At 35.4% G+C, this 26,594-nt stretch overlaps 1 protein-coding gene across 1 annotated transcript; it reads right to left on the minus strand.

Annotated features, from left to right (window-relative positions):
• Positions 1-11,865: 11,865 nt before the first annotated feature.
• LOC122041751 (10 kDa chaperonin 1, chloroplastic-like) lies at positions 11,866-15,016 on the minus strand. Its single transcript, XM_042601539.1, has 6 exons — positions 14,781-15,016; positions 14,651-14,701; positions 14,087-14,152; positions 13,956-14,003; positions 12,602-12,631; positions 11,866-12,101 (listed from the first exon to the last, which is right to left on the minus strand). Exons 1-6 carry the CDS (start codon positions 14,946-14,948, stop codon positions 12,033-12,035), a joined length of 432 nt encoding a protein of 143 aa, XP_042457473.1. The 5' UTR covers positions 14,949-15,016; the 3' UTR covers positions 11,866-12,032.
• Between the last annotated feature and the right edge of the window lie 11,578 nt (positions 15,017-26,594).

Genomic DNA, 26,594 nt, shown 5'->3' on the forward strand with positions numbered 1-26,594 from the left:
TTTGCGAGACTAGAACGTTCTCGGATCGATTATTTGATCAATTGAGAATTCCCAACCAATCAATTGAGAAGCTACTCGTGCGAGAACATAAAGGTCCTGGATCGATTGGGAATTCCCAATCGATCAACAAATCAATTGAGAAGTCACTCGTGCGAGAATAGAAAGTTTCCCTATCCGATTGGCTAATCAATTCAGAGTTTTCTACGTGAGAACAGAAAGCTCGAACTGCAAAAACAAAATAGGATTACCAACATAATTTTCTATTGTAATTCTATCGGTATAGTCATTTAGTAACAGGATTATAACGAAAAAATAGTTGTCGGGAGGTAATTTGTTGGAAACGGATTTACCGACTGAATTTTAACTCCGTCGGTATATATCGATGGAATTTATATTTTCGTAGCAAAATTTATCGACGCAAATAATGTTTCCGTCGATAAATCACGTTGGAAACAATGTTTTCAGTAATAGTGGTTATTGACAGAAACTCTGTTTCCGTCAGTGTTTACCGACAAAAATGCTATTTCCATCGATATATAATTTTGTAAATACCGGCGAAAGCGTTATTTTCGTTGGTAAACACCGACAGAAACAACATCTCTGTTGATAAACCATTACGATAATTACCAATGAAATACCGATTATGTCGGTAAAATAAAAAAATTACAAGAACAAAATTATATTCATTTTTTTACCCAATTTACAATTCATATATACACTAAACCATCATAGACGATGACATTTCATACATACAAACACATACAAATAATCACATTCATACAATCACATAAAACATAAATAAACTAAACTATAATATCCATACAAACAAACTATCTAATATAAATGGAAACAATCATAATCATCTAAAACAAACAAAATCTTAACAAATCACAATAATAGAAACAAACTAAACTATCTAAATATCCATATATAAATCCAAATTTATAGAATCAGATATTTAAATATGTACCATGATAGAAAATACTCCAAATAATATATTTAAATATAATAGATAATCCTGCAGAAAGTAAAATGTGATAGAATATGATCAGATTTATGAATACGATAAAATTTTATAGTGATTTATATATAACTAATTTTGATACCTGGATAGAAATGAGCAGATGATGATGATAATCAATATGTCAATAGGAACTCTTGAAACATACAATAATATAATATTTAAAAATATACAGATTAAAATATCAAAATAAAATAAATATATTTTTGTAGTGCTACAATGAAATGGTGAAACCTCAAAAAAATATGTTGCATGTCTCAACTATTCATGATTAGATCTCTCAAATATACTCAAACAAACAAAGAAGAATGTTAATAATTAAAACTGAGTGGGAAGAACTACTTATAAAAGGATGATCCCTCCAAAACTCTGGTAAAGACTTCCTTTAGAAACCGTTACAAGCACATTCGTCAAATATGCAAGAAAGTAAGTGAGAGCAATGATCTAAAAAAGTATAATGTTTAGCTAATTTTAAATGTCAAAAAAAAAAACCTAGATCATATTTTAGATATCTACTGATGGTGACGAATTGTTCCTAAGAAATATAATACAATTAAAGGTGAGCAAATTATAATTAATATCAAAATAGAATAAATATATTTTGCATGTTTTATAAGTGATAAATAAAAAAAGGTAAGTGAGTTTTGTGGGTCTTGAGTCTCTTGTGATTCAAGACGATGCAATGCCTAGCTCCATTGAGCAATGACTGCTTGCATTTTGGTAAAGACACCATTATTTCTCGCATCCTGATCGATCATCCTCTATTTCCATTATAGACAGAGCGAAAGAGAGATGAAGGTGGAATGAAGCGAAAGAGGCATAACATTGAATATGCAACAAATTTTGCAGATGTGATAACAAAGAGCTTATTGTTTGAAATGCATGACCAGATTACTTCACTTGCTAATCTCATTAGTTTTGGTTGCTTGTTGGACTGTGATGAAGATGTAGTGAGCTACTTATTGAAGAACAAAAATCTCTAGTTGTTTCTTGAAGACGAAGAGTTTCTTGAGTCCTTCAAGCAACCAAAATTAATGAGCCCAATAAGTGAAGCAATATGGTCGTGCATTTTAGACAATAAGCCCTTTGCTATTACATCTGTAAAATTTGTTGCATATTCAATGTTGTGTCTCTTTCGCTTCGTTCCAAGTTGTTTCCTGAAGACGAAGAATTTCTTGAGTCTGTCAAGCAACCACAACTAATGAGCTCAGTAAGTGAAGCAATATGGTCATGCATTTCAGACCATAAGCCCTTTGCTATCACATCTACAAATTTTTTTGCATATTCAATGTTGTGTCTCTTTCGCTTTGTTCCACCTTCATCTCTCTTTCGTTTCGTTCCACCTTCATCTCTTTTTTGCTTCGTTCCACCTTCATCTCTCTTTCATTTCGTTGCGCCTTCATCTCTCTTTCGTTTCGTTCTACCTTCATCTCTTTGTAAGAATATCTTCATCTTATCCGTTTCCCAATGGAATAATCTGGTAGCTTTTGAATCTAAAATTATTCTAGAGGATAGTGTCAGCTTATAACTAACTATGTTGGATGTTATGTTGGATTAGTACCTAGTTTGGATTTTGACTGCATTAGAAGATGTGATAACAAATTAAATGAAATCAAATAACCAAGGTCATAAAGGATTTTGAGGTTCACCAGCCGATTGATACTTAGTTCATGAGTCAATAAAATATCATATCAATTGAACAAAGCATGTGACCCAACACTTAATTTCTTGTTAGTATAACAAAAATTAGAATCCACAACCAACTGCATAGCCTCATCTAACTACCATGTAAACCACCACATAAGGGAAGATGTGTTGGTTCACACGAAGATAGTCTTCTCCAAGATCACACCTAAAGGATGAAGGATGAACTAAAAGGCACAACTACAGTTGGACAAAACATTACCTTCTATTATATGTATCTAACAAAATATTATATAATTTCAACCTCTATTTTCATGATATTATTGAAGCTTGATAATACATAAAGAATATCGAGATGGTAGTTTGTTTGATAATCAATATTAACAACTAAGAAATAAAAACTCAAATATCAAAAGAATAATCTCATCAAATTAGACATGTATTTCTACTAACTGAACTATGGTATTCTCACTCTTCCAGCTGCTTATCTACCGTGACCTGTTGATTAATCCTTTCGCGTTGAAGCAGAGCCATCGACTATTTGATGGTGGTTGACACAGCGGTCGATCACTTGCTGGATGTTCCAGCGGCCGGCACAACAGTCGATTGCTTACTAGCGGCCGACACAGCCTCGCGGTCGCTTGCTAGCGGTCGACACAGCCGCACAGTTGCTTGCTAGTGGCCGACACATCCACCAACATGAGGCTGGCGGCTAGCAAAGTCGTCAGTAGCGCTGGCGACCGGTAAAGCTGCCAGTCACCAGCCGCGTGCTGGCAACCAGCAAAGTTGCCAGGCGTGGGATAGTGATCGGTAAAGCCGTTAGCTGCGTGCTGGCGACCGGTAAAGCTGCCAGCCGCGTGCTGGCAACCAGCAAAGTTGCCAGGCGTGTGATAGTGATCAGTAAAGCCGTTAGCCGCGTGCTGGCGACCGGCAAAGCCACCAACCGGTGCTGGCAACCGGCAGAGGTAGGGAAGGGGAGAAAAAGGCTCGGGAAGGAGAGAACTTACCCGAAGATCATCGGAGAGGAGAGATCATGCCGGAATCGCCGGAGAGGAGAAAGATGAGCGCGCAAGACGAAAAGGATCAGTGCCGTAATTTTATTTTCAGAATTACCAACAGAATCTAATTTCCGTCAGTAATCTCCAACGAAAATGAGATGTCGTCGAAAATCTCGTTATTTTCTTGATAATAAATAGTTTTTATTATTTTATTGATGGAAATTTAATTCTGTCGAAAATATTTCCAACGGAATGAAATTTCTATCGGTAATATTGGATATTACCGACGAAATTAAATTTTAGTCGAAAATATTAGAATATTACTGACGGAATAAGATTTCGTTGGTAAACCTGATTATTTTTGTAGTATTAAATCAATTTGTTGATCGATTGAGAAGATTTTTTCACGAGAACAAAAGGTTCACGAATAGATCAACCAATCAATTAAGATGGGTAGTCGATCAAGGCTTGATACCAATCGATTGAGATTCAAAATGAAATAATCTCAGTCGTTGATCTAGAGTTGGTAGTGCTTAATGGGCATGCCAAACATGCTTTAATTGATTGGGATCTTCACCAATTGATTGGCAGCGACGAAAAAATGAGAAACAACTAGATTTTGAAGAGTTTAAAAGGGGAGATTTTGACACAACAAATACTACAGTTCTATTGCTATTCTCCTGTGAAGCTCTCATCTTCAATCCTCAATCAATAAAGAGGAGAAGAATCAATCACATTGTAATCTTTTTTCTCTTCTTCTTCTTGTTGTATTCTTTTGAGAATTTCTTCAAAGCTCTGTTGTAAAAGGTTTCTCCACCTTCGGTTTATTCCGAGAAGGAGAAGTTCATAGTGGAATCTGCAACTACTGGTGTGGGCACCTGGATTAGTCATTTCAAGAAGGTGGAGATCAAGTAAATCAAGTTGTTAGCATTGTAGGATTCTAAACTTTAAGTACCCGTTGCAAAGAAGAAATTGAAGAAAGTTATTCACACGCCTCCCCCCTAACTCTGTTAGTCCTAACAAAAACTTGGTTCGTTTAGATATTATCGAGCTCTCAATTCAAACTTGTTTAATTATTTTAAACTTTTATATTTTAAATTATTTGATTGATTATTGAAATCAAGGATATAAATTTATTTTATTTATTGTAAACTTTTTTTTGTTTATTTAACAAGTTAATAAGAGTTTTATTGATAAACATTATTCACAAACGTTATTTATAAATATTGTTCACGAATATTAACGAGCTAAACATATATATGTTCAAACTTATTGATTTAGGTTAACGAGTTGTTTAAGGTTGTCAAAATCATTGATTTTATGTGTATTGAATGAACATAAATAATCTCTTATTAAACCGGGACACCAAACTTGTTAACGAATATTTAGTTCATTTATAGCCCTAGATTTGATCAACTTGATGAGCTAGACTTATCTGCCTATCATGATCAATCAGACTAACTTGATTAGCCTAATTGATCAAACTAGTCACCTTGCTTGATTGATTGACATGAACTCATTTTAGTCTTTTTTGTCTAAATTATCAAATGATGACTTATTAAATAGTATTATGTTCTTTAAAACTAAAATTAATCTTTCCAACTTCATTAAGGTATAAAATGATCCATTTATTAAAACGAGTGATTAACACTTCCAATTTTGTAAAGTAAATCATAAGTGATTCTCGTTTTCATCTCATTCCACCAATCCTTCAAAAAACTATGTTTATTTAGAAGGGGAAGAATTTGAAGGGAAATGAGAAACAATGTGAGGGAGATGCATGTTGATGCAATTTATTACCGAAAAGGTCATAATCCTCACTTTGAGAGCCCTTCCAAAGCTGAAGATACATTATGGGGAACTTAACCAACCCTTTGGCCCTTTGTACGAGATCGGATGACTCACGATGTATTTCACATTGAGAATTGACTTTATAATTTATTACAGCAATATCATATGTAGGTATCAATATATCAGCATGTGTGTGAGGACAATATTGATACAATTTATGATCTTCGATAAGAGAAGAAAGAAGGAATGAAAGATTCAACATCTCCATTGTTCGTCTCTTTATACGATGTTAGAAAGTTGGTTTAGATGACGAGGAGAAGCAATGATTGAGGGCTTGTAAATGATGAGCGATGACGAATGAACAAACCAACAATACGATGGTTGGTTGAAGACGTATGATGATGGATGGCAAGCCGTTAATAGTGTTCGTCCTTTTTCCTTCTGTTAATATAGACGAAACAAAAAATATTTAGACCTTATTTCATTGGCAGTTTTTTTAATCCTTAATTTAAACAAAAAAATAAAAAAACGGTTAAAAAAATAAATAGGTAATTTTTTTATTAGAATAGTAAAAAAAAAATGACACTCCTTTTTATTAATCATTAAATTAAATCATCTATGTAGATAAATGTTCCTACCATGTCTCCTTTCTTTTTCTCACTCACACCCTGACACGGTACAGTAACACGTGTCAATAACATAGTTAGACCATCCGGTCTGATAATGAATTATGAATCTACCTTTGACGAATTTTTTTTTAATGGATAGTAACAACATGGACACCTATGTACACTTTGTTAATTTACCTTAACGGTCGATCAAAAATTTTCATGAAATCGAATCAATCGTCCAGATTCAACTTTACTTGACTAATTATTTTTTTTAAGTAACGTGTGGGATTAAACCGGCTTTACAATAGATTTTTAATTGTAAAGGCCAGTTGTTGGGTGAATTGCCACAAGGGCTTCGGATTTATTTAGTGAATGAATTGGGGTAGAGCCGCATAACTATCTCTCGAACTAGTTAGACATAAGGAATAGACTACTGGGTGAATTATCACGAACGCTTCCAGATTTATCTGATGGATAAATCGGGATAGGGCCGCTTGTCTGCCTCCCAGACCAGTTAGACGCATGGAATAGACACATGGAGGGGAAAAAAAACCTCAGTTAGATTGAGAAAATTCCCTATGGCAATTCGCACCAACAGCCTGCAAGCCAGCCAGCCAGCCAGCCAGCCAGCCAGCGAACTGGAACCAAAATGAACTCCAAGCACATGATTTCCAACCACATTCCAAAGACAAAGCAGTTGGAACATGGAACTCGAAAGTGTGAGAGAGGGGACCGTCCTAAAATGGCTCGAGAAACGCCAATCCTCATCTCACTCACCTTAAATCTGGAAACCACAATTCCTACAAAATATTTTTGCACTACACTACTCAGTGACCAAAAACATATATATTATTGTGTCTGTTAATCAGCTGGGACCACAACATGCATGCTCACTTCATTCCTGGTTACCCATCGAGCATCTCTAAGCAGGAAGCCAGCTGTTGGAAATCAATGTCCTTAATGACGCCGTAGAATTGGTGCCGCATTTATTGGGCCATCAAGCAAACAGAGAGCGCCATTAGTTGTTTTTTTTTCACACTCGCCGTATATACTAATCATTTTATGTGATGCATATTTATCAGAAGGTAAGGGGTGTATTTCTTATTTGAATTAATTATATTCAATTAAACTAAGAGCTAACCGTTATTCTGTCCGTGATCACCACCTCGGTCGCAACTGGCCTAGCAGTGTAGCTAGGTTTGTTGCAACCAAGGTGATGATTGCCTAGCTCGGTCCCACTGTCAAAGGTCTTTGATCGTGTGATTTACCATGCGGCTAGAATTCCTGAGCTATGCAACCAGTCTAACCGTGAGACCAGAGGTTACATTCACGCGGATCGTTGCGGCTGTCAGCCACACTGGAGAGAAATTTTTTACATTTTTTTAGTAAAAAAAATATATATCTTCTGATAAATACTATAATGTGCAAGTGTAGCAGTATGCCTTTTAATAATTTTTGAAATCTATTACATCCTTCAGTAAAGTGTTGTTTATGTACATAACCTGCTGCTGAGTAATTTTGAAAATGATCAAATCCGATGCTATGAAAATTTTCTAAGGATAAATTTAAAAATGCTCAAGCACAACATTTAAAATCGAAGGAAAATATCCTATAGTATATCGTAAAATCAAATCATGAATATTTAAGAAATTACTAAGTGTCACTATCGTCCAGACTCCAGAGGACGACGACCAAACCAACCAGCTGCTTGGGGATTGTTACCGTTGGTCCATGTTTTTATCTGTGCGGAGATGAGAAGACTAGCTCCTCTCTCCTTTGCAGACGGCAGACACGGGCACCTTCGCTTGTCTCGTGGCTTTTGAATATAATTTTCCGTCGCAATTAACACGCATATGGACTAAGCAAAAGAGACCAATTGTGTATCGTGCTTTTCCACGTTCCTCTGTTATCCTCCCCTTCGCAATGCTGCAGCTTTTCCCCCTCCTCGCCTTCTTGCTATCTGTCATGTCGCCTCTTTGTGTGCCTCTCGCACATGGAAGGATAAAGGGAAGGAAATCGTGGCTTTCCGTTGGTAGATAGATCTCTCGGTCACATGCAAGTCCGTGCAGACACCAACAGCGTCCACACAGCGTCCCCTTGGCTAGCTGCTGTTCTGATATCCCTACAAAGGAAGCTGTTGGCCGAGTGTTCCTCACATGTCCGAACGTCTGAATATCTGTCCTGACGTCTTGGCTCAAAAAATTGAATCAGGACATCCAGACGGAAATCTGGACGTCCGAACAGGGATATCCAAGAATATGTAGGATAAAGGTGTACAAGATATTAAACCCTTTATAAAATTTTAATAAAGAATATCCCAAATATCTCTTACCATGTATCCTTATATTATATGAAAGGGCACATATATTATAGAGTCGGTTTATAATAGACTGTCAAATGACTAAGGTAAAAATGATTTTTTTTTTTTACCATATACCCTAAAGATCTTACGTCATACATCATGAACATTTAAAATTTTTATTTGATTTTTTTATATTTAATATTATAATTCAATCCTTAAATTCTAAAGATAAAATCCTAAATGATGTATCCATAAATTAAAAAATAAAATAAAATAACATAATATATATAACTTGCACATCCGTCATGAACATCTCATCCCTTATCAGTCGAGGTGATTCAAGTTGTCTCGATCATTTATTTATTTAAAGAAAATAATTATGTTAATAAGATTTTATCTTTAAAATTTAAGAATTGAATTACAGTATTAAACATATAAAATATTTTAAATAAAAAAAATTAGATGTACATAACATATAGTGTACGGTATGGTATATATACACATACCATGAGCAAAGCTGGTGAGATGAATGTGGCCAGCACAAACACTGAGGACAGGAGAGAAAGGCGCATCTCCCAAGTCTGTACCTTCTGAAATAGCTCCCCATGTTCTTTCCACCATACCCTCTGTTAATTTTCTAGCTGGCGTCTTCAAATAGCTAGGAGTGTTAACTAGGTCGTTCGGTCCCGCATGTTGAGCTTACACAAGTTTTCACTAGGTTCGAACTTTAGACTACACATGGCTAGTCGAACCATGCCTAATCAAACATGTTATGATTTACAATAATTGATCAAAAGTTAGCTTACGTATTTCTTATTTTATCCTTTCAAACAATAACTATTATGGTGATACATTCAAATATGGTAAGTCTCTCGCCCTACCCTACCAATTCGTTTCTAAGTTAACACAGAAAAAGTAAATTACGAATAATTACTAGCCATTAGTATAATGACTAAGATATAAAAAAAGACATGTTCAGACAACCGAGTTTCCCATGATGATGATGATACATTCAAAGAGCAATATTATTATGATATTGATTTTTAAAAATTAATAATATTATCCTAGGATTTATATAACATCAAAGTGATGTTGATTTTTAAAATATAGAATTATTTAAAATATTAACATCATTTTCTTAGGGTTTATGCAGTATTAAAGTGGTGCTAATTTTTAAAAATCAACATCATATTTTTCAAATATAACACCACAATGTTATTATCTAAAATCTAACATCCTAGTAATATTATTTTTTTAAATGCAATATCATAGTGGTTAGCCAGAGACATTAAATGAGAAATAAATAAGCCCGTTAAAACATCTTAAATATTATAACTTTAATCAATTATCATATGATTTAAGGTAAAATTCTACGAAGCACCCGAGACATGATTGAGTTGACTAGTGCAGGCAGAGTTATTACCATACAATAAGGGTTCGAATCTCAATAAAATCAGGAATAAAATTTCCCCCTATACTGATCAACTACAGCTTCCTAATTTATCTTCTCATCAATAGTCATACTATCAATTACGTGAGACCACTGAGATAGATGAATTCCTCCTTTACTATCAAAGGTAGAACTCTAAGTAACCATGTCCTATCCCGATAAATCTCTACTTTTAGGCACTAGCGTCCTATTGTTACAATAGGATATATATACAAAATTATTGTTTGGATTGGATTGGATTAGATTAGATTATATCGCACTTTTCTCTAACTTTCTCCGCAATTTATGAAAAGAACTTTTGGCATTGTGCATGAAATAGAGGGGAGCCCCAAGCTACTGTGCTTTATCGGAATGAACATGGAGCTAGCGCCATTAAAGTGGCTATTCTATAGGTTCAAATTTTTAAACGAACAATTATTCAATCAGCCAAAACAAGTGAATTGAAGCCTCGACATCATATAACTAACATTCGAATCAGAAGATATCCATTTAAGCCGGTATCGACCCCAAGACACTAAGGAAAGAAGACAAGTTTTATAGCCAAATGAGTTCGCATGATAGGTTAACAGATGACCAAGTAGCTATTGTTCAAGCGATGCTGTGATCGTGATAAGAGCTACTGGCTAATAGTTATAGTGTGCACGCAATGAACATCGCAAAAATCTAAACGGCATCAAGTAAATTATCTAACGGCTGGGCATGCCCCAATATCTACTGCACTATTTGGATAACTGCTTCTACATGTTTCACTGAGCAAGGGCAACGTATTCCATTTCGTTCCTAAATTCTTTTCGGATAAAAATTAAAAGGATATACCCATTATTGGACAAATGTGTCTCTTTTTCAATTAAAATCAAATGAACGCCTGATTTAAAATAAGCTATCTGAATTACCCCTAGACTAATTTTAAAATTTAGATTGTAATAGCCACTACTAGGTGCTACAACATATAGCAACTGATATTAACTGCTACAATATATACCACCTAATTATTAACTTTTCTAACAATATCATTATTTTATATTGATTTTATTTATTAAGAAGTTATAATTAGGTTAAAATAATATTTTATGACACTCATTACATTTTAAATAAATATCATCTTAAAACAATCGACTATGTAAAAACTAATAGGTAACTGATTGTTAAATCATTATCTTATATTAATTTTACTCATTAAAGAATAATGACCTAATTCAAATAACAATTCAATGAACAAAACAAACTAAAAAAATTTCATAACACTTATGATATTTCAAATAAATATTATCTTTACACATTCTGAGAGCTTTCTACTAACAGCTACTAGTACTATTTTAAAATTCAATCCAAGGGTATCGAATAGTTTATTTTAAATAAAACATCCATCCGGCTTTAATTGAGAAAGACTTTAATTGAAAAAGGAGTGAACGAGTTACTTTATTTAAACGTCCATCTAACTTTAATTGAAAAAGAAATATCCTTACCATTTTTCAAATGACAAACATCTTTTTAAATATTACCCAATTTTTTTAAATATTTTTATTAATTATACCAAATTGTCGAGAAATATCATCTTTAATAAATTTAAACATGTTACAGAATCATAAATATTTATTTCATGTCTCTTTTAACCTTTATTTTTAAAAAATAAAATAAAATTATTATTTATAACAAATGTTTACTAATTTCCAAACCCATAAGTGAACCTAACAAAACATAAGTAAGAATATACTTACCTTATTATTCTTATCAATAACAATGATATCGACATCCAGTACGACTTCCATTTAAATGCAGAATGCAAGTAGCAAATTTAAATTTTCACCGCATGACCGGATAACAAGAATGATTTTTTGCATTCAAAACATGCCGAAATTTAAATTTATAGAGGATGATACAAGATAGCAAATTCAAATATCCACTCCACTAAGATAGCACAAGAAAGGCCTAATTCTTACCCGAGAGAAACAAATAACGCCTCATTAATCATTATCCATAAAAAAAACGTAAATTTTATGTTTTAATATATTTTCGTTAATTTTCTCAAGTCACTCAACTCCTTCCAATAATCATCAAAAAACAATCCATAAAACACGATACAAAAAGAAATGAAATCATCATCCAGCATATTAGCATCGATGTCTAAGTAGATGAGTATCCAAAATAATTGGTTTTAACTGCTAATGGACTCCCTGAATGATATCATAACACGCAAAATTATTTAGAAATCCATCTATTCGACAACAGCTAGCAGATCGCCAGATTTACAAAAACAATGTTTGACCTCCGTTCCCAAGTCCACCTGTATCGAGAATTATATCAGGACTAAGTTCCTCTTATGAATAAGAATGTCAGATAAAGCTCTAGATGTAGCTCAAGATTCTTGACTTACCATACTAATTCAAATGATTTGTACCAAAGAGCTGCTTTACATTTATATTAGCTTAGTTCAGATCAAGAACTCTCCCACATAATTTTGATTTCTTACCTTCTTAATAACTAAATTAGAGGGATACACAACCAAGGAAAGCACTCTTAATATAATAATGCTTCTCTGGTCAGAGTCTACTTTTCATTTCAGAAAATGATTTCGACAACTGACAAATAATGAACAAGTTAATATAAATATTTAAAGATGACACACAATCTTTAATCAAATAAGTTGAATTAATTATAATTAAAAAGTGAGGTAACGTGAAATATACATAAAAAAAAAATTGCCCCCGCTAAGCAAGTCTATAAAGCATCAAGCAGATCTCAAATCAATACAACAAAAAGTTACAGTGTGATGATACCACATACCTCATATGCATTAATATCCGAAAAAAGAACCTGCAAATGAACGAGGCGTCGTCAGACAACCAGGAAAGCAGAACAAGGAGAGAGAATTTCCAATAGTGAAGAAGAGCCAAGGATTCTACAAATTCAAGCAACAGTTGTTCATATTCAAGGTAATGTTTTAGATGCCAAAAGATAGTATCTGAAGCTAAAAAAAAGTGATCCTTAAATGCATGGAGTCAGCAGGAAAGAAAAAGAAAAAGATGAATAACAAGGCAAAGTTGCTTAAAGAAGAAAGAGCAAACGTTTATATTTCTGTGGAAAGAGATACATCAAAGAAGTGGGCAATAAAAGGAAAAGTAAATGATTGATCAATCGATTCAACAGAAGTAATCTAAAATGGCCATGGCATCACAATACTCATCAGGCAAAGAAGCATCAAATGTAAATTTGCCAAGGAAGAAAGTAAACCACTATCTTGCTAGGCGGTTCTATGAGGCAGACATTCCATTTCATGTAGCCTCTCCACAATATGATAGAGGCAAGCAATATACTCTGAGTTGCAAAGATCCAACACCTTATAAACTAGGTACACCTTTACTTAAGAAAGAAGTGACTGATTAAAAAAGATTGGCAAGCTCATATGAATGCTTTGAAGAGAACTGATTGTACTTTTATAACCAATTTGTTGACAGATAAGAAGAATGAAAGCATTATGAATTTGCATGTAAATTGTGAATTAGGTATACGTTTTTTAAAGTCCATTGATGCATATTTGAACTCCCACATAGTCGAATAAATAAAGAAGGTTAGGGAAGGAAGTGCTGCTAAGAGATTTTTAAAAGAGGGGCACCCACACATATTTTGGTGTTCATGTGCAGCCCGCACTATTGATTTGATGCTTAAAGAGATTGGTATATAAAATATATATAAGAAAAGGCAGCAATTCTCACTGTTTTTGTATACAACCACTATAAGACTTTGAGCATGATACACCACTTTATTCAAAAGAAAGATATCATAAAAGCAATAATCATAGGAAACTCTTTTCTTTCAGGTCATATAAATGCAAAGGGCAAAGTTAAACGCAATGCTAACTAAGTAAAAATGATAATGATCTATAGCGAAACACGCTCAAGTTCGAACAACTAAATTACTAAATATACAAAGTTGGCAAGAAAAGATTTTTTTTTTTTTTATGGCCAAGCTTATCCGCACTATTATATCTAAGATACTTGCCTTGACAACAATATAAAATCAAACTCATTGATAGAAAATATTACATTTATCTTCAGAAACAATTACTTCATGCACTTATGAATTTAAGCATCACAAATATTTGATTTGAATAAGTATAATAAATGTACTAAAAAAGTACCTTCTTCCCAGCTTCGACCTCAGTGACATCAGAACCAACTGACAATATCTGTTAAAAACATTTCATCTTAGAGGATAGTCACTTGTTGGCTAACATAAATAGCATAAGTAGACGAATTTATTGTTTCTTACTTCGCCCATTAAATAACGTTCAAATTTAACAGCTGACTTTGGAAGTAATACACCTCCAGCAGATTTCTGATCAAAGAACTTGACCAATTAGCATGAAGAACAAAATAATAGCACTGAGTAACAAACTTAGCATCTTGTTGAATTTACAGAAGAAATCTGACGGTGCTTTCTCTTCCTCCTAAATTCCCCATTCCTATGGCACAAGCTAACAACTAGTCCCTATAACCACGTAATTTTGCATATACTTATTCAAAACTAAACGTTAAAAAGAGACAATTCTGGCAATTATGCGTCCATCAGCATAATCAAATCGGGAAGCTGGTAGAAATATTCTGAAAGAAGATACAATTTTCGAGTTCAAAGATTAAATTGCAATTCTTGTTAAAACTACCTGCCACATCCCTATATAAAGTGCAATCTTCATCTTCGATACAGGGCAAAATTAAGAACACAAATTGTCATCATAGAGAACGACGAGGCCAAATCTGACGACGCAAAATCTTGTAGTAGCTTAAACAACGGGAACATAAATATAAACCAGAGACGGAAAAAAAAGAGAAAAACCTCAGGAAGCTCCTCTAGACGAATAAGGACCCGATCAGCTTGCGGTGCCACCTGATCGAGAGACAAATCATAAAGGAAGTGAGTTTCTGACGGGAGAATCGATTCACGAGGGAGAGGGAGAGACAGAGACCTTCGAGGGTTCCCATTTAACGGCGCGGATACCAAGCGCGGCACCGCTCCTCCGGGAGGAAGGAAGGCTCCAGTGGAGGGAAGAGCCATCTAAGCGAAGAGATGGAGGTGAAGTGCGGGAGGAAGATGGGTGAAGGAAAGGGGCGGCGGTGAGAAGAGAAGACGACATGGTCGAAAGTCGAAAAGCTCTAACCTAGAGACGATAAGATGGAGTGAAACCGCGACTGCTCTAGCTACGATCCGTGATATAAATCTCTCTCCGAACCACCGAGAAAAACAAGGCTTTGTTTTTTTTTTTTTGAATTTTGATGTCTAGATCTCTCCCAATTGATTTTAAAAATTATTTTTTAAAAGAATTTTAAATTTTTTATTTTAAATTATTATTATTAATAATAATATTATTATAACACCTAATTAATTCAACTTAATTTAAAATATTATACATTTATCATTTTATATTAAAAAAATCTAATTGATTTATTTAAAATTATTTAAACTTAATTAAAATTTATATAAATGATAAAAATTACTTTAAAACTAGTCCAATTAATAACTAAATATTAGTTATATTGTTGTAAGTGTTATAATAGTATAACGGTTAATTAATAGTTGTTATAATAACATTAAAATAAAAAATATGATGAAATATTATTAGGTGTATCCTTTTTTACTTACCCTTTTAATTGCTTTGATCGATTGTATTAAGCCATCCGTAGGAGAAATGTAATCAGTAAGGTGGATCGATTGTTATCTCCTCTTAGGTTTGATTTGATAATTAACTGCTACCATTAATTACTTGAAATATAAGGAAAAGAAGGTGCGATGAACTCACAGGGCCGGGTATCGTGGAATGGTAAATGATAAGACGGAAAATTCATGCACGGATAGTTCGATTCTCACATTTGGCATTCTGGATGTCTCGAACTATAGATGAGGTTGGGTTGGATTGTGGATATCTGTACTTTTTGAATTTAATTTATAGTACGTGAAAAAATTTTATAAGGTTGTCTATAAATGATCTATTTTCAAGATTAATTCGATCATGAAAATTGAATATCTAAATTAAAAAATATATATATAACAATAATCACTTATGTGTCAATCCTAATCGTGAATGCCCATCTAAATGGTTAGCATTCTTAAAATTATCATTCCAATAAAAGAAAATATTCATAGTGTATAGCAACTATAATTCGATCTTTAAATACCTGATTAACCATTTAAAGAGTCTAACCACTCCATATCATTATCCAGTACAATCAACCCTGATACATCAATAGTAATTATAGTTGACTCCTTAAACAAGCCACCACTTGATTATAGTCTTGAATTAGCATGTGAAAGTAAGAAAAAAAACCCTAAGGTATGTACAATTTGTTATTCTCGGCATGGTGCAACAGTTAAAGCGTAATTGAGATTTTTCATATTACTGAGGTTTTATCCTTTGTTAGGGCATATTTGACATTGCACTTAGTGAAAAACTTGGATTGGGCGGTCATGGGCCGAAGTATTATTACGAGGCCATAAGTACACGACTACATCGTCAGTAATAAAAATATCAATCCCACAAAAACTGTTGATTAAGCACTAGTTAATTTTGTACAGCAAATTTCTTAAACAAACGTAAGGTTGGTTGGAAGAAAGAGAGAGAATAAGAGAAAGATTAAAGAGAAGGAGAGAGAGAAGGAATAAAAGATGATCTTGGAAAGGGATGGATGATATATGTTAGGATTTCGGTCTTGTTACGATATTAGTGAATGTCTCTATGCATTGTTCATCTACCTAATTTCATGCTTACACTCGTGTAGGGATTATAACTAAAGCCCAACACAACCCCCGTGTAGGTTGCACCGGAGAGTCTACCCAAGTTCTAACGTCATTAAATAGAGATGTAATCTAGAAAGTCCGGTTAAGAGGGAATTCCTGTCACTATGACCCCTTGGTCATACGCTCCTAGATTACACTGTCACTTCCTAACAGCAACACTGGAGTATCCACTATTAGAATGTCCTAATAAAAATTAGCCCCCATGTTAAGATCTTTTGACTCTAGAAAGTGGGTAAGTATCAATGTCCTTTGTCACTAAGGGCATATATAATATGTCAAATTGAATGAGTATCCTCTGTCACTAAGGATCTCCCGATTATCTAGTCTAGTAGCAACATTAAAATAGAGATAAACCTCTCATGTCTACATGTTTACACCATTGGCACATTTCATCAAACATATAAAAGGCATAATACATAGAACATGTAGTAAACACATCATTACATAGGAAAATGTCTAAATACAAGTTTATACATCGATATCATAACATAACTACTTTCTACATGCTAGATCTAGATATCTACTTCATTACAAGGGAGATACAACCAAGAAACAATAAATAAAACATCTACAACTTAAAACATGAATTAAGAGGTAAGAGAATGCTTATCCTTGAAGCGTGGTGTCCTTGGAGGTATTCCCTTGCTCTGGAGGTAGATGGATAGGTGAAGATTGGCGAGGATGAAGCCTAGGGCTCCCCCAAGGGGGAGAACCCTTCCCTAAGATCCAAGATGGATCTAAGATCCCCAAATAAGTAAACAGGAGAAAACCCCTTTATATAGTATTAGGCACTAGTCTACCATAGTCATGTGAAACCACATGACCACAGTCTGGTCCGATGGTACAACCATGTGGATTCACATGGCCAAGGTCGACTCCGACTCTGGAAAATCCACACGGCTAGAGTCTACTTTGCCTCTAGAACCCCACATGGTCGTGTGAATCCACACGGCCAGGGCTATCTTCTTCTCTGCTTTTATTTCATGGTCATGTGGAATCCACACGGCCGGGGTCATCTCCTCCTCTGGTAAGTGGCACGACCGTGTGGATTCCACACGACCAAGCCCCTTTGTCTTCATTTATTCTCTAAATTATCTATCAACACCGTTTTCACTCCAAAAGTGCATCCTGTCAATAAGAAAACACAAAAAAATAGATCTCCAACAAAGAAGTGGAAATATAATATTACAATGAAAGAAAGTGCAATAATCATAGATTATACTAGTAAAATACAAGTAAATGTACGTCAAAACAAGCATAAAAGTATATATAATCTATGCATATTAAATATCTATAAGCGGAAAAAAGCCCACTAGTTTGCCTTCACGAGAAGAGTACTGATTCAGCGTTGGATGGTCTTATAGGCAGTGGTGTAGTTAGCATTGCAATCAGACGGGGTGAATTCAAGACGGTGAATTCAAGCCAACCATGGCTGAGGGTATGCTGCTGAGGTCATGCCCGACCTCATGACCTCGCTGCGAGGCTGCAACCAAGGAGAGACCTCGTCATGAGGCAGTCACCAAGCCGTCACTAAGAGAGGACAAGGAAGGGGAGGCAATCGAGCATATCAACGGGATGTGTGTCGGTGTCAGAGATCGGAGTAGAGAGGAGCATGCTGAAGATCAGAAAAGATGTTAAAAATTGGAGACAATCAGAAAAGAAGATTTCAAGGCTCCAGGAAGAAAATATTGGGAATGAAACCCTAATTAGAAAGTCAATTAGTAATGGAAACTTAATTTCGTAGCTAAAATAGCGACGGAAACTTAATTCCGTTGTTATTTTAGTGATGAAATAAGTTTTGTCACTAATTAAATAGGTTAAATAAGTATAAAGACGGAATTTATGACAGAATTTAATTTTCATCGCTAAATTAGTAGTTGTAATTTATTTTGATTTATATATGGTCGACAATAATTAAATTCTGTCATTAATTACATATTTTCTTGTAATCAATTATATGATGAATCTATCAATGTAATAAATTATGTGATTCAATTGATCAAACTTTTGAATAGTTGTCAATGAAACTGATTGCCTTCATATAACAAATCAAACATCAAATATACAGAATACCTCAATATCTATAAATACTGACATATTTAACTAGCAAACAAAAATATCAATATCTAAAAATTTAACACTATGACTACGTTTGGTTAGGGGTAAGGTACTCAAACTTATAATGTAATAAAATTTATAATATAATGTAATTAATATTATATTACTACATTGGGTCAAAGAGTTGTATACTATGTATGTAATCTTTTATTACAAGGGTGGTCCCCTCGGGATGGTGCGATGGTTGAGGCATGGGGTGTTGCCATGTTAGGTCATAGGGCTAAAGCTCAGCAGTCTGAGCATGCTTTCCCCCATGTCTTGTCCACTAGACCAATAGCTAGTAGTCACCCATGATTTACCAACTCCATGTTAGCTCAGGGAAGGTTAACGGGGGCGCTGAAGGCGAGCAAATCACCTTTTTTTTGTCATATTTGATTACAAGAGTGATTATATTCTTTTGTTTGGTATCTATTATTTTTTATTAAGGAATGTAATTCATATTATTATAAAAATGACAAAAATATCTTAGGGTTAGCGATTAGAAGGACTTCTTTAATCCCCCAAAATCCATCCACTCTGTGCACTTCGAGCTTCTCCTGTGTGTGTTTAGTAGCATGAGTAGTTCGCTTACCTTCTCCTTCATCGGTGCAGAGCACCCGACCTAGACAAGAATGAGAAGCTTCTAGAAGGCCCTAACTTTGATGGCCTTCGTGATGCGCTCACCTTGCTTCTTGTTCTTGTAGAGCTTCCACAACACTAACACAATGAATTGCATCGCCATCTCTGACACCCGCAACATCTTCTTCACCAGTACCAACACCGCCTCCCTACCATGGCTGTAGCCTAGAGTGTTATCCAACACCCCTAGAGCTTTCTTGGAGGTGCTCCTGTTGGCGTCGACAAGGATCTTGAGTAGTAGGGGGCGATCCCCGATTCTGAAACCTTAGTCGCGATCCTCTCATGGGTCAAGACTAGGTAGAATGCCACCGCTAGGGGCCACCTTGGTGGTCCGCGATGAGATCGACTTCTCAATTAGCTTCAGTAGTGCCTCGATTATCCCGTCTATCCTCGCGAGAACCTTAATCCGCTCCAACGAAAGAGAAGATGTTAGCTTTTTGAAGACTAGTTCCGCATTGAACCTCGCATCAAAATCGCCAGATTCAAGGAAGGAGACCACGAAAAGGAGTGACTTGTTCTATTTGATATGCCGATATGTTTCTTGATCCAAGGGGAGAAATAAGGCTAATGTGGAGAGGATTTCCTCATCACCCCAACTGCTGAAGAGGGTAGAGAGGATGTGGTCGACACTGCCCTTTGTCAAGCATCTCCGATTGTGCTCGTTTTCCTTTGCCAAAGTTTTGATTTTTCCGACAAATTCATGGAGGCGAGCGCGGTCTCTGCGATGACTGGCGAAGGGTTGACCTAGGTTGAGATGATTATCCTCTCGGGAGCCCACACTATAACATTGCTCAGTACGACACCTCTCCAAGCGGCTGGACTCAACATCCCTAGTGTTGGAGGTGGAGTATGCAGCGACTAGACTTGGCTGGTTTAATCGAAAGAACTAGAGGGGTATATTTAATATTTAAATTTGAGTTAAATATTAGGCTTAGAATGTAATTGGATTACGTGTTGTTAGCCTTATAATTCATATTATAAAACTTTATTACCTTTTAGAATTCAGATTACATTACATTATATTATAGCTTTAAAATTGTACAAAATAAAGTAATCATTCTTACAATGCAATTTTTTATTACATTACAAGACTGATTACCCCTCACCACACTTAAATCTGTAATAGAAAGAGATTAAGTAAGAAAACTTCATCTCAATAAAAAAAATGTTTATTATAGAGCATCGGGGAAGCAATGATGGCGGCGCTGGTAGCAAATGACGGTGGCATTGACAACAATAGTGTGTGACGACGGCTATAGCAACATGGTTGGCAATGACAGTGACGTGCAGGGAGGATTTTGATGGCTAAATTAGAGTTAGGGAAACAATAAAAAGGGGATTAGGGGAGGAAGAAGAAAATACAAGATAGAGAAAAATAAGGTTCAACTCAGGAAAGAAATGTTTGGTTGGTGGATTCTAATTGAATTTTTTGTGAAAAGGTTAAAAAAATAAAATTTATAATTAGGTCTCTGTAATTTTTTTTCTAGTGTATTATTTTTTTTTGCAAATTCCAGGGGTGCAACTGTAACCCTAGTCCCAATGTAGCTATTTCTCTGCTTATAGGGACGATGAAGATTATGGAGGTCGATTACCGATGATTTAGTACTGTGCTTTTGTGATTTATCCAGACACTACAAGAAAATTCTTAATCAATAACACTTAAAAGACAACGATTTTATACTAAAACCATTATTTTTTTTTTTTACCTTTTTACAACTATTTTAACAAAAATCGTTATCTTTGAGCTTTGTTTTTTTAATCAAAAACAATAGCTTATGAAAAATCATTGTCGTTGAGTTATTTTTTGGGGGGCTATTTTGAGGTTACAATAATGGTTTTTAAAAATCGTTGTCTATTAAGTGTTGTTAAATATTGTTATCTTTTTCCTTAGCCACTTTTTCCCCTTCGCTATTTTTTGTTGTTGCATCCCCCCTGCCTTCTTGAACCCTAAGCATTTTTGTCCATGATCTTTGCGCATTTTTCTTTCTTGATCTCTTCATGATCTCTATGCTAGCGGCCCCCTCTCCGCGAACTCCACTCCACCTAATCTCTCCTTCGAACTCCTCTCTGCCTAACCCCACTATGTTGAATCCCTCTCCCATTGAACATTGATAAACCCGATTGTATTGTGAATTGATATCAAATAATCATCGAACCCCTCTAAGCTAATGAAGCATAGGGAATGCCCCGAATTGTCTCTCTCAAGGAGTGTAAACAATGATTGAATCTTAGGATCAATTTATTATAACATGGAGTTTTGGAGTTGAGTTGAGTTCTTAAACTGACAAATGAAGAGTAAAGCAAATAATGAGACTAAACCTAATGCAATTTAAGGAAACCCTAACTAATCATCAACAATGAATCTGCAACGTATTGTCACCCTATGTTATGAAAATTATCATCAACGGAATTAAACTAAGGAATAAAATAGCAAGACAAATATAAAATTAAATTTAATGCAATAGAATAAATCCTATCTATGTATTAATCATGAACCCATAACATACTGCCACTTTATGACATGGATTACATCATTAACAGATCCAAGTAGATTGGAAACTAAACAAGATCAAATCAAACAATTCGGATTTTTGCAACCGGATAACATCAAAATAGAAACAGATTCAGATCTCCATCAGTGGAGCTAACAAACATTCAGTTAAATTGAAGATAAGAAAACAGATCCAAACCTTTATCTAACTAAACTAATTCAAGTCTATAAAACTGAATAGTAAAGGAAACAGAAACTTGGCTCGAAATTGCAAGAATCGAGATGCAGAAATCAGAAGAGGAAAATAATGAACCAAGGTGAGCTGAGAATCCCCAAGCACTTATTGATCTTGACAAAGATATCAAGATCTTGCAATTAGTGAAGAACCGATCAGCTCAGATATATGCAGATATAGTGAAATAAAACAGAAATCTAGAATCAAAAGAGGAAATAGAAAGAATTATCTCTTGCCATTTGGTTACGGTCGGAGCTTCATAGGAAGAAGATCACCGGTTGGACGGAGAGGGAATCAGGATCAAACCTTCATATTGCACTACTTCTCAGCTTCTTCTTCTTCGCTCAGGAATCACGACCAAGCTAGAGATCAGATGGTTGAAGTGGCGTCACCGACGGAAGAGAGGATGATGACCGGAGGAAAGGAAGCACCCTTGACCTCACTTGCTCGTCGGCGGTGGAAAGAAATGGGATCGCTGGAGCAACTCGTGTCCGCCTCTATTTTAACGTGAGAGACATTGATGAATGAAAAAGAGCATTGTACCTTCTCATTTAAATCAAATCTGAGATCTGAATCAACGGCTAAGAATGCTTCAGATCTCATCTAACGATTGGATCACTTCAAATTTGGATAAGAAGCTCCCGATCTTGATCAATGGTAGTGATCTACCCTCTCTTTGACTTGGATGGGACAAATCTTTGATAGATGACTTAGATATTCTTGGATATTGAATGAACGATTAAAATTGCTCTAGAGTTTGATATTCCCATCTAAATGCATATTTGAGCCCAACTTGGTCTGATTTGACTTGGATCCATGATCCCTTGATATCTACAAAGAATATATCCAAATATTGGCATAAAATATTGTAAATATAAGATAATTTGTAATTAAGTCTATAAATAAAAATAACTCATGAAATATGATATAAACATAGAATTAACACATGAGAAGATCAAATGGTATGCTTATATAAATCAAAATATCATGATCAAATGATAGTTATCAAACATCTTCGTCAAACCACCCACCTTCACTACCTCTTCGTAGCGGGCTGACTCAGCACTCTTTGTTCCCTCTCTGTAGCGGTCTGACTAGGAGATGGAATAAGCAACCCCTTTTACAACCACACTCACCTTCTTAGATCCAAGTAAGTAGTTCCTTCTCTTAGCTTATCAAATCACTGAAAGTCATAGAAGAATAGGATGTTAATCTATGGTTTTGGTATTGCAAGTGCAAGTGGATGTATCATCCTGCAACTACTAGCTAACCATTTCTATTGGGATGTATATGTTAGTTGAAACTCGAAATATCATACTGGTTCCCCTGTACCAAAATTTTGTACAAGTCCTGAACCTATACTAACAACCTATTGTGTTTTTTAGAAATTAAATTAGGAATCGCAAACGGAACTTAACATTATTGATTCCAAATTTAACTTATTTATTCTTAGTGGTTTAGACTTGGATCGCAAACGATACTTAACATTATTGATCCAAACCCACCTATGTTATAAATTCAATTAAATATTAATTTCTAAAATTGGCTTCCAGGACTGCATGGCGAGGACTAGGCCTTCTTGGGTATGAGATCATCCACCACCGCTTAAACAAAGCCTTTTAAAGAAATTTAATATTTAATTTCCTTATATAACCCTAGGTTTAACCAAAAGGAACAATCAAATCACAAATTCGAAAGAACAAAAAAAAAACACAAACTCGAATCACAAATTCGAAACCTAGAATCATATGTCTCTTGTGTTTGGTATTTCAAAAACTATACAAAGAAAACTAGTATGATGCAGAATAGAAATTACTAGTTATACCTTTCTTTGTAAACAATAATCTCTCGATCTTCTATCGTATTTCTCTTCTTATCTCGGACGTCGTGTGGGCGACGATCTACCGAGAAGAGAACCACCCAAGCCCTTCTTCTTCCTTCTTCCAAGATTCGGCCAAGCAAGCTTCTCCAAGAGATTAAAAGTCTCGGGCACCAACCAAGCTCCAAGGAAAACTAGGAAACAAAACCTCCTTTCTCATCTTCTTCTCCAAGCTAGATCCGACCACCAAAACAAGCTCCTAGAGGTTGATGAGGTTTGTCCACTAAGGAGGAAGTAAAGGAAGAGATGGAGAGATCATATGGACGGCCACTACTAAGGAAGAAAAGAGAGGGGAAAAATAGAAGAGAGTTCTTAAGGTGAAGGCACCTCTACCCCCTCTTTTATATTCCTTCGTCTTGGCAAATAAGGAAATTTAATTATTATTAAAATTCCCTTATATTCTTTGCCTTTAGTTAATAAGGAAATTTTAATTAAAATTTCCTTTAACCCTTTATATGGCCGACCACCTTCAAGAGCTCCAAATAAGGGAAATTTTGTACACAAAATTAAACTTCCTTATTTGCTTTCAAAAATTTTTAAAATAAAAATTTATCTAATAATTTTTTCCTTCATGGTTGGTTATAAAAGGAAACTTTTATAAATTAAAATCTCTCTATTAAAACATGTGGATGATTTATAAAAAGGAAAGTTTTCTCTAAAATTAAAATCTTCCTTTCAATTTACAAATAAGGAAAAACATCAAATCTTTTCTTAATATTTTGTAGAAACTATAAAAGGAAGGATTTAATTTTAAAACTCTCTTTTAAAATCATGAGGATGGTTTCATAAAAAGAAAATTTTATCAAAAATTAAAATCTTCCTTTTAACTACAAATAAGGAAAGATATCAAAACTTTCACTTAATCTTTTGTAGAAAGTTATAAAAGGAAAGATTTATAATTTTTAAAACTCTCTTTTAAAACCATGAGGATGGTTAAAAAAGGAAAGTTTTCTCAAAAATTAAAATATTCCTTTTAACTACAAATAAGGAAAGATACCAAACATTTCACTTAATCTCTTATAGAAAACTATAAAAAGAAAGATTTAATTTTAAACTCTCTTTTAAAACCATGACTTCCACATATGGAAAGATTTTAAATAAAATCTCTTTTATTCTTTACATGGCCGACCACACCAAACTTGGACTTCAAGCTAGGGTCAGCCACCTTGACTTGGCTCAACCTTTGGTTTAGCCGGCCCAAGCTTGGACTCCAAGCTTGCTTGGCCGACCACCTAAGGTTGAGTAGGAAAGTGGGTATAGGTGGGTATCACACTTTATAAATAAGAGCCTACGATAGGGACCGATAAGAGGAATTGGTTTTGGTCTCCCGATGAAATTAAACTTCCCGTGTTCGCCCCGAACATCCAACTTAATTTCATCAATAATAATTCATTCAACTAAAGAATTATTATTGAACTACTGCACCAATCTCAAATTACATTTTGGGCTCCTTCTTATCATAAGTGTGTTAATCTCCCTGTGTTTTAGATGTCGAATGTCCACTAATTAATTGAGTTACTGACAACTCATTTTAATTAATATCTTAGTCCAAGAGTAGTACCACTTAATCTTATTATCATGTCGGACTAAGTCCACCTGCAGGGTTTAACATGACAATTCTGTTGGTGCGGTTAGCACTAACGGTCTAACTCAGGTTTTGATGAATGATAAATCGGGTTAAGTTATGTTTGTCGTGATCTAACACTCTGACCGAGTGTGCAGACAAAGTCTAGACAAGTCGACGGGCTGACCGGATGTCTGGCACAAAGTCCAAGCTGGTCGACGGGCTGACCAGACGCTTGGCGAGAAGTCCAGCTAGGTCGACGGGCTGACCGGATAGTTGGCGAGAAGTCCAAACGGGTCGACGGGCTGACCGAACGCTTGGCAAGAAGTCCAGCTAGGTCGACGGGCTGACCGGATAGCTGCGAGAAGTCCAGACGGATCGAAGGGCTGACCGGACGTCTGACAGGTGAGTAAAGGTAAGTCACTAGAAGGGAGTGACTGTGAGGACGCGTTCCCGGGAAGGGAACATTAGGCGTCAATCTGGCTTAGATCTATTTCGGATATCTAAGTCGATATCGTGACTAGATTCCGGTCTCGGAAAGACGGAATCTAAGTCATAATCTTCTTTGATTAAAGTATAAACTATGCTAACACTCTGTTTTGCAGGATATACATTATTTATTTGCCTCGGACTAACCTTGTCTTGCAGGAAAGCTGGTTTCTAGAGAAAGGTGGTCCGGGCGCCCGGAAGGGATCCGGGCGCCCGGGAGGCGATTTTTATCCAGATCGCGCGTCGCCACATGGAGCTCGCTGGTTGGACCTGCCACGTCTCACCAGGGCGCCCGGAAGGGATCCGGGGCGCCCCGAGCCTCATATAAAAGGAGGGTCAGGGGGGAGCTTCAAATACAACTGAAAAAGAGAGATCTTATACTGCTTGCTCTGCTGCTCTGCGCTCCTGCGACGCTAACAAAGCTCCGACAACGCGCTCTTTCTTCTTTGGTTAATTTTCTTGTCGATATCGCTTTAATTTTCATTAGCATTTCAGCACTTAGTTTGTAATAATTTTTCAAACTACTAGTGATTGCCCACCGAAAGCACCCTTGTGTGCGGGCCTTGGAGTAGGAGTTGACACAGACTCCGAACC

This window comes from Zingiber officinale, chromosome 2A, assembly GCF_018446385.1.
Source record: "Zingiber officinale cultivar Zhangliang chromosome 2A, Zo_v1.1, whole genome shotgun sequence".
NCBI classification, from domain to species: Eukaryota; Viridiplantae; Streptophyta; class Magnoliopsida; order Zingiberales; family Zingiberaceae; genus Zingiber; species Zingiber officinale.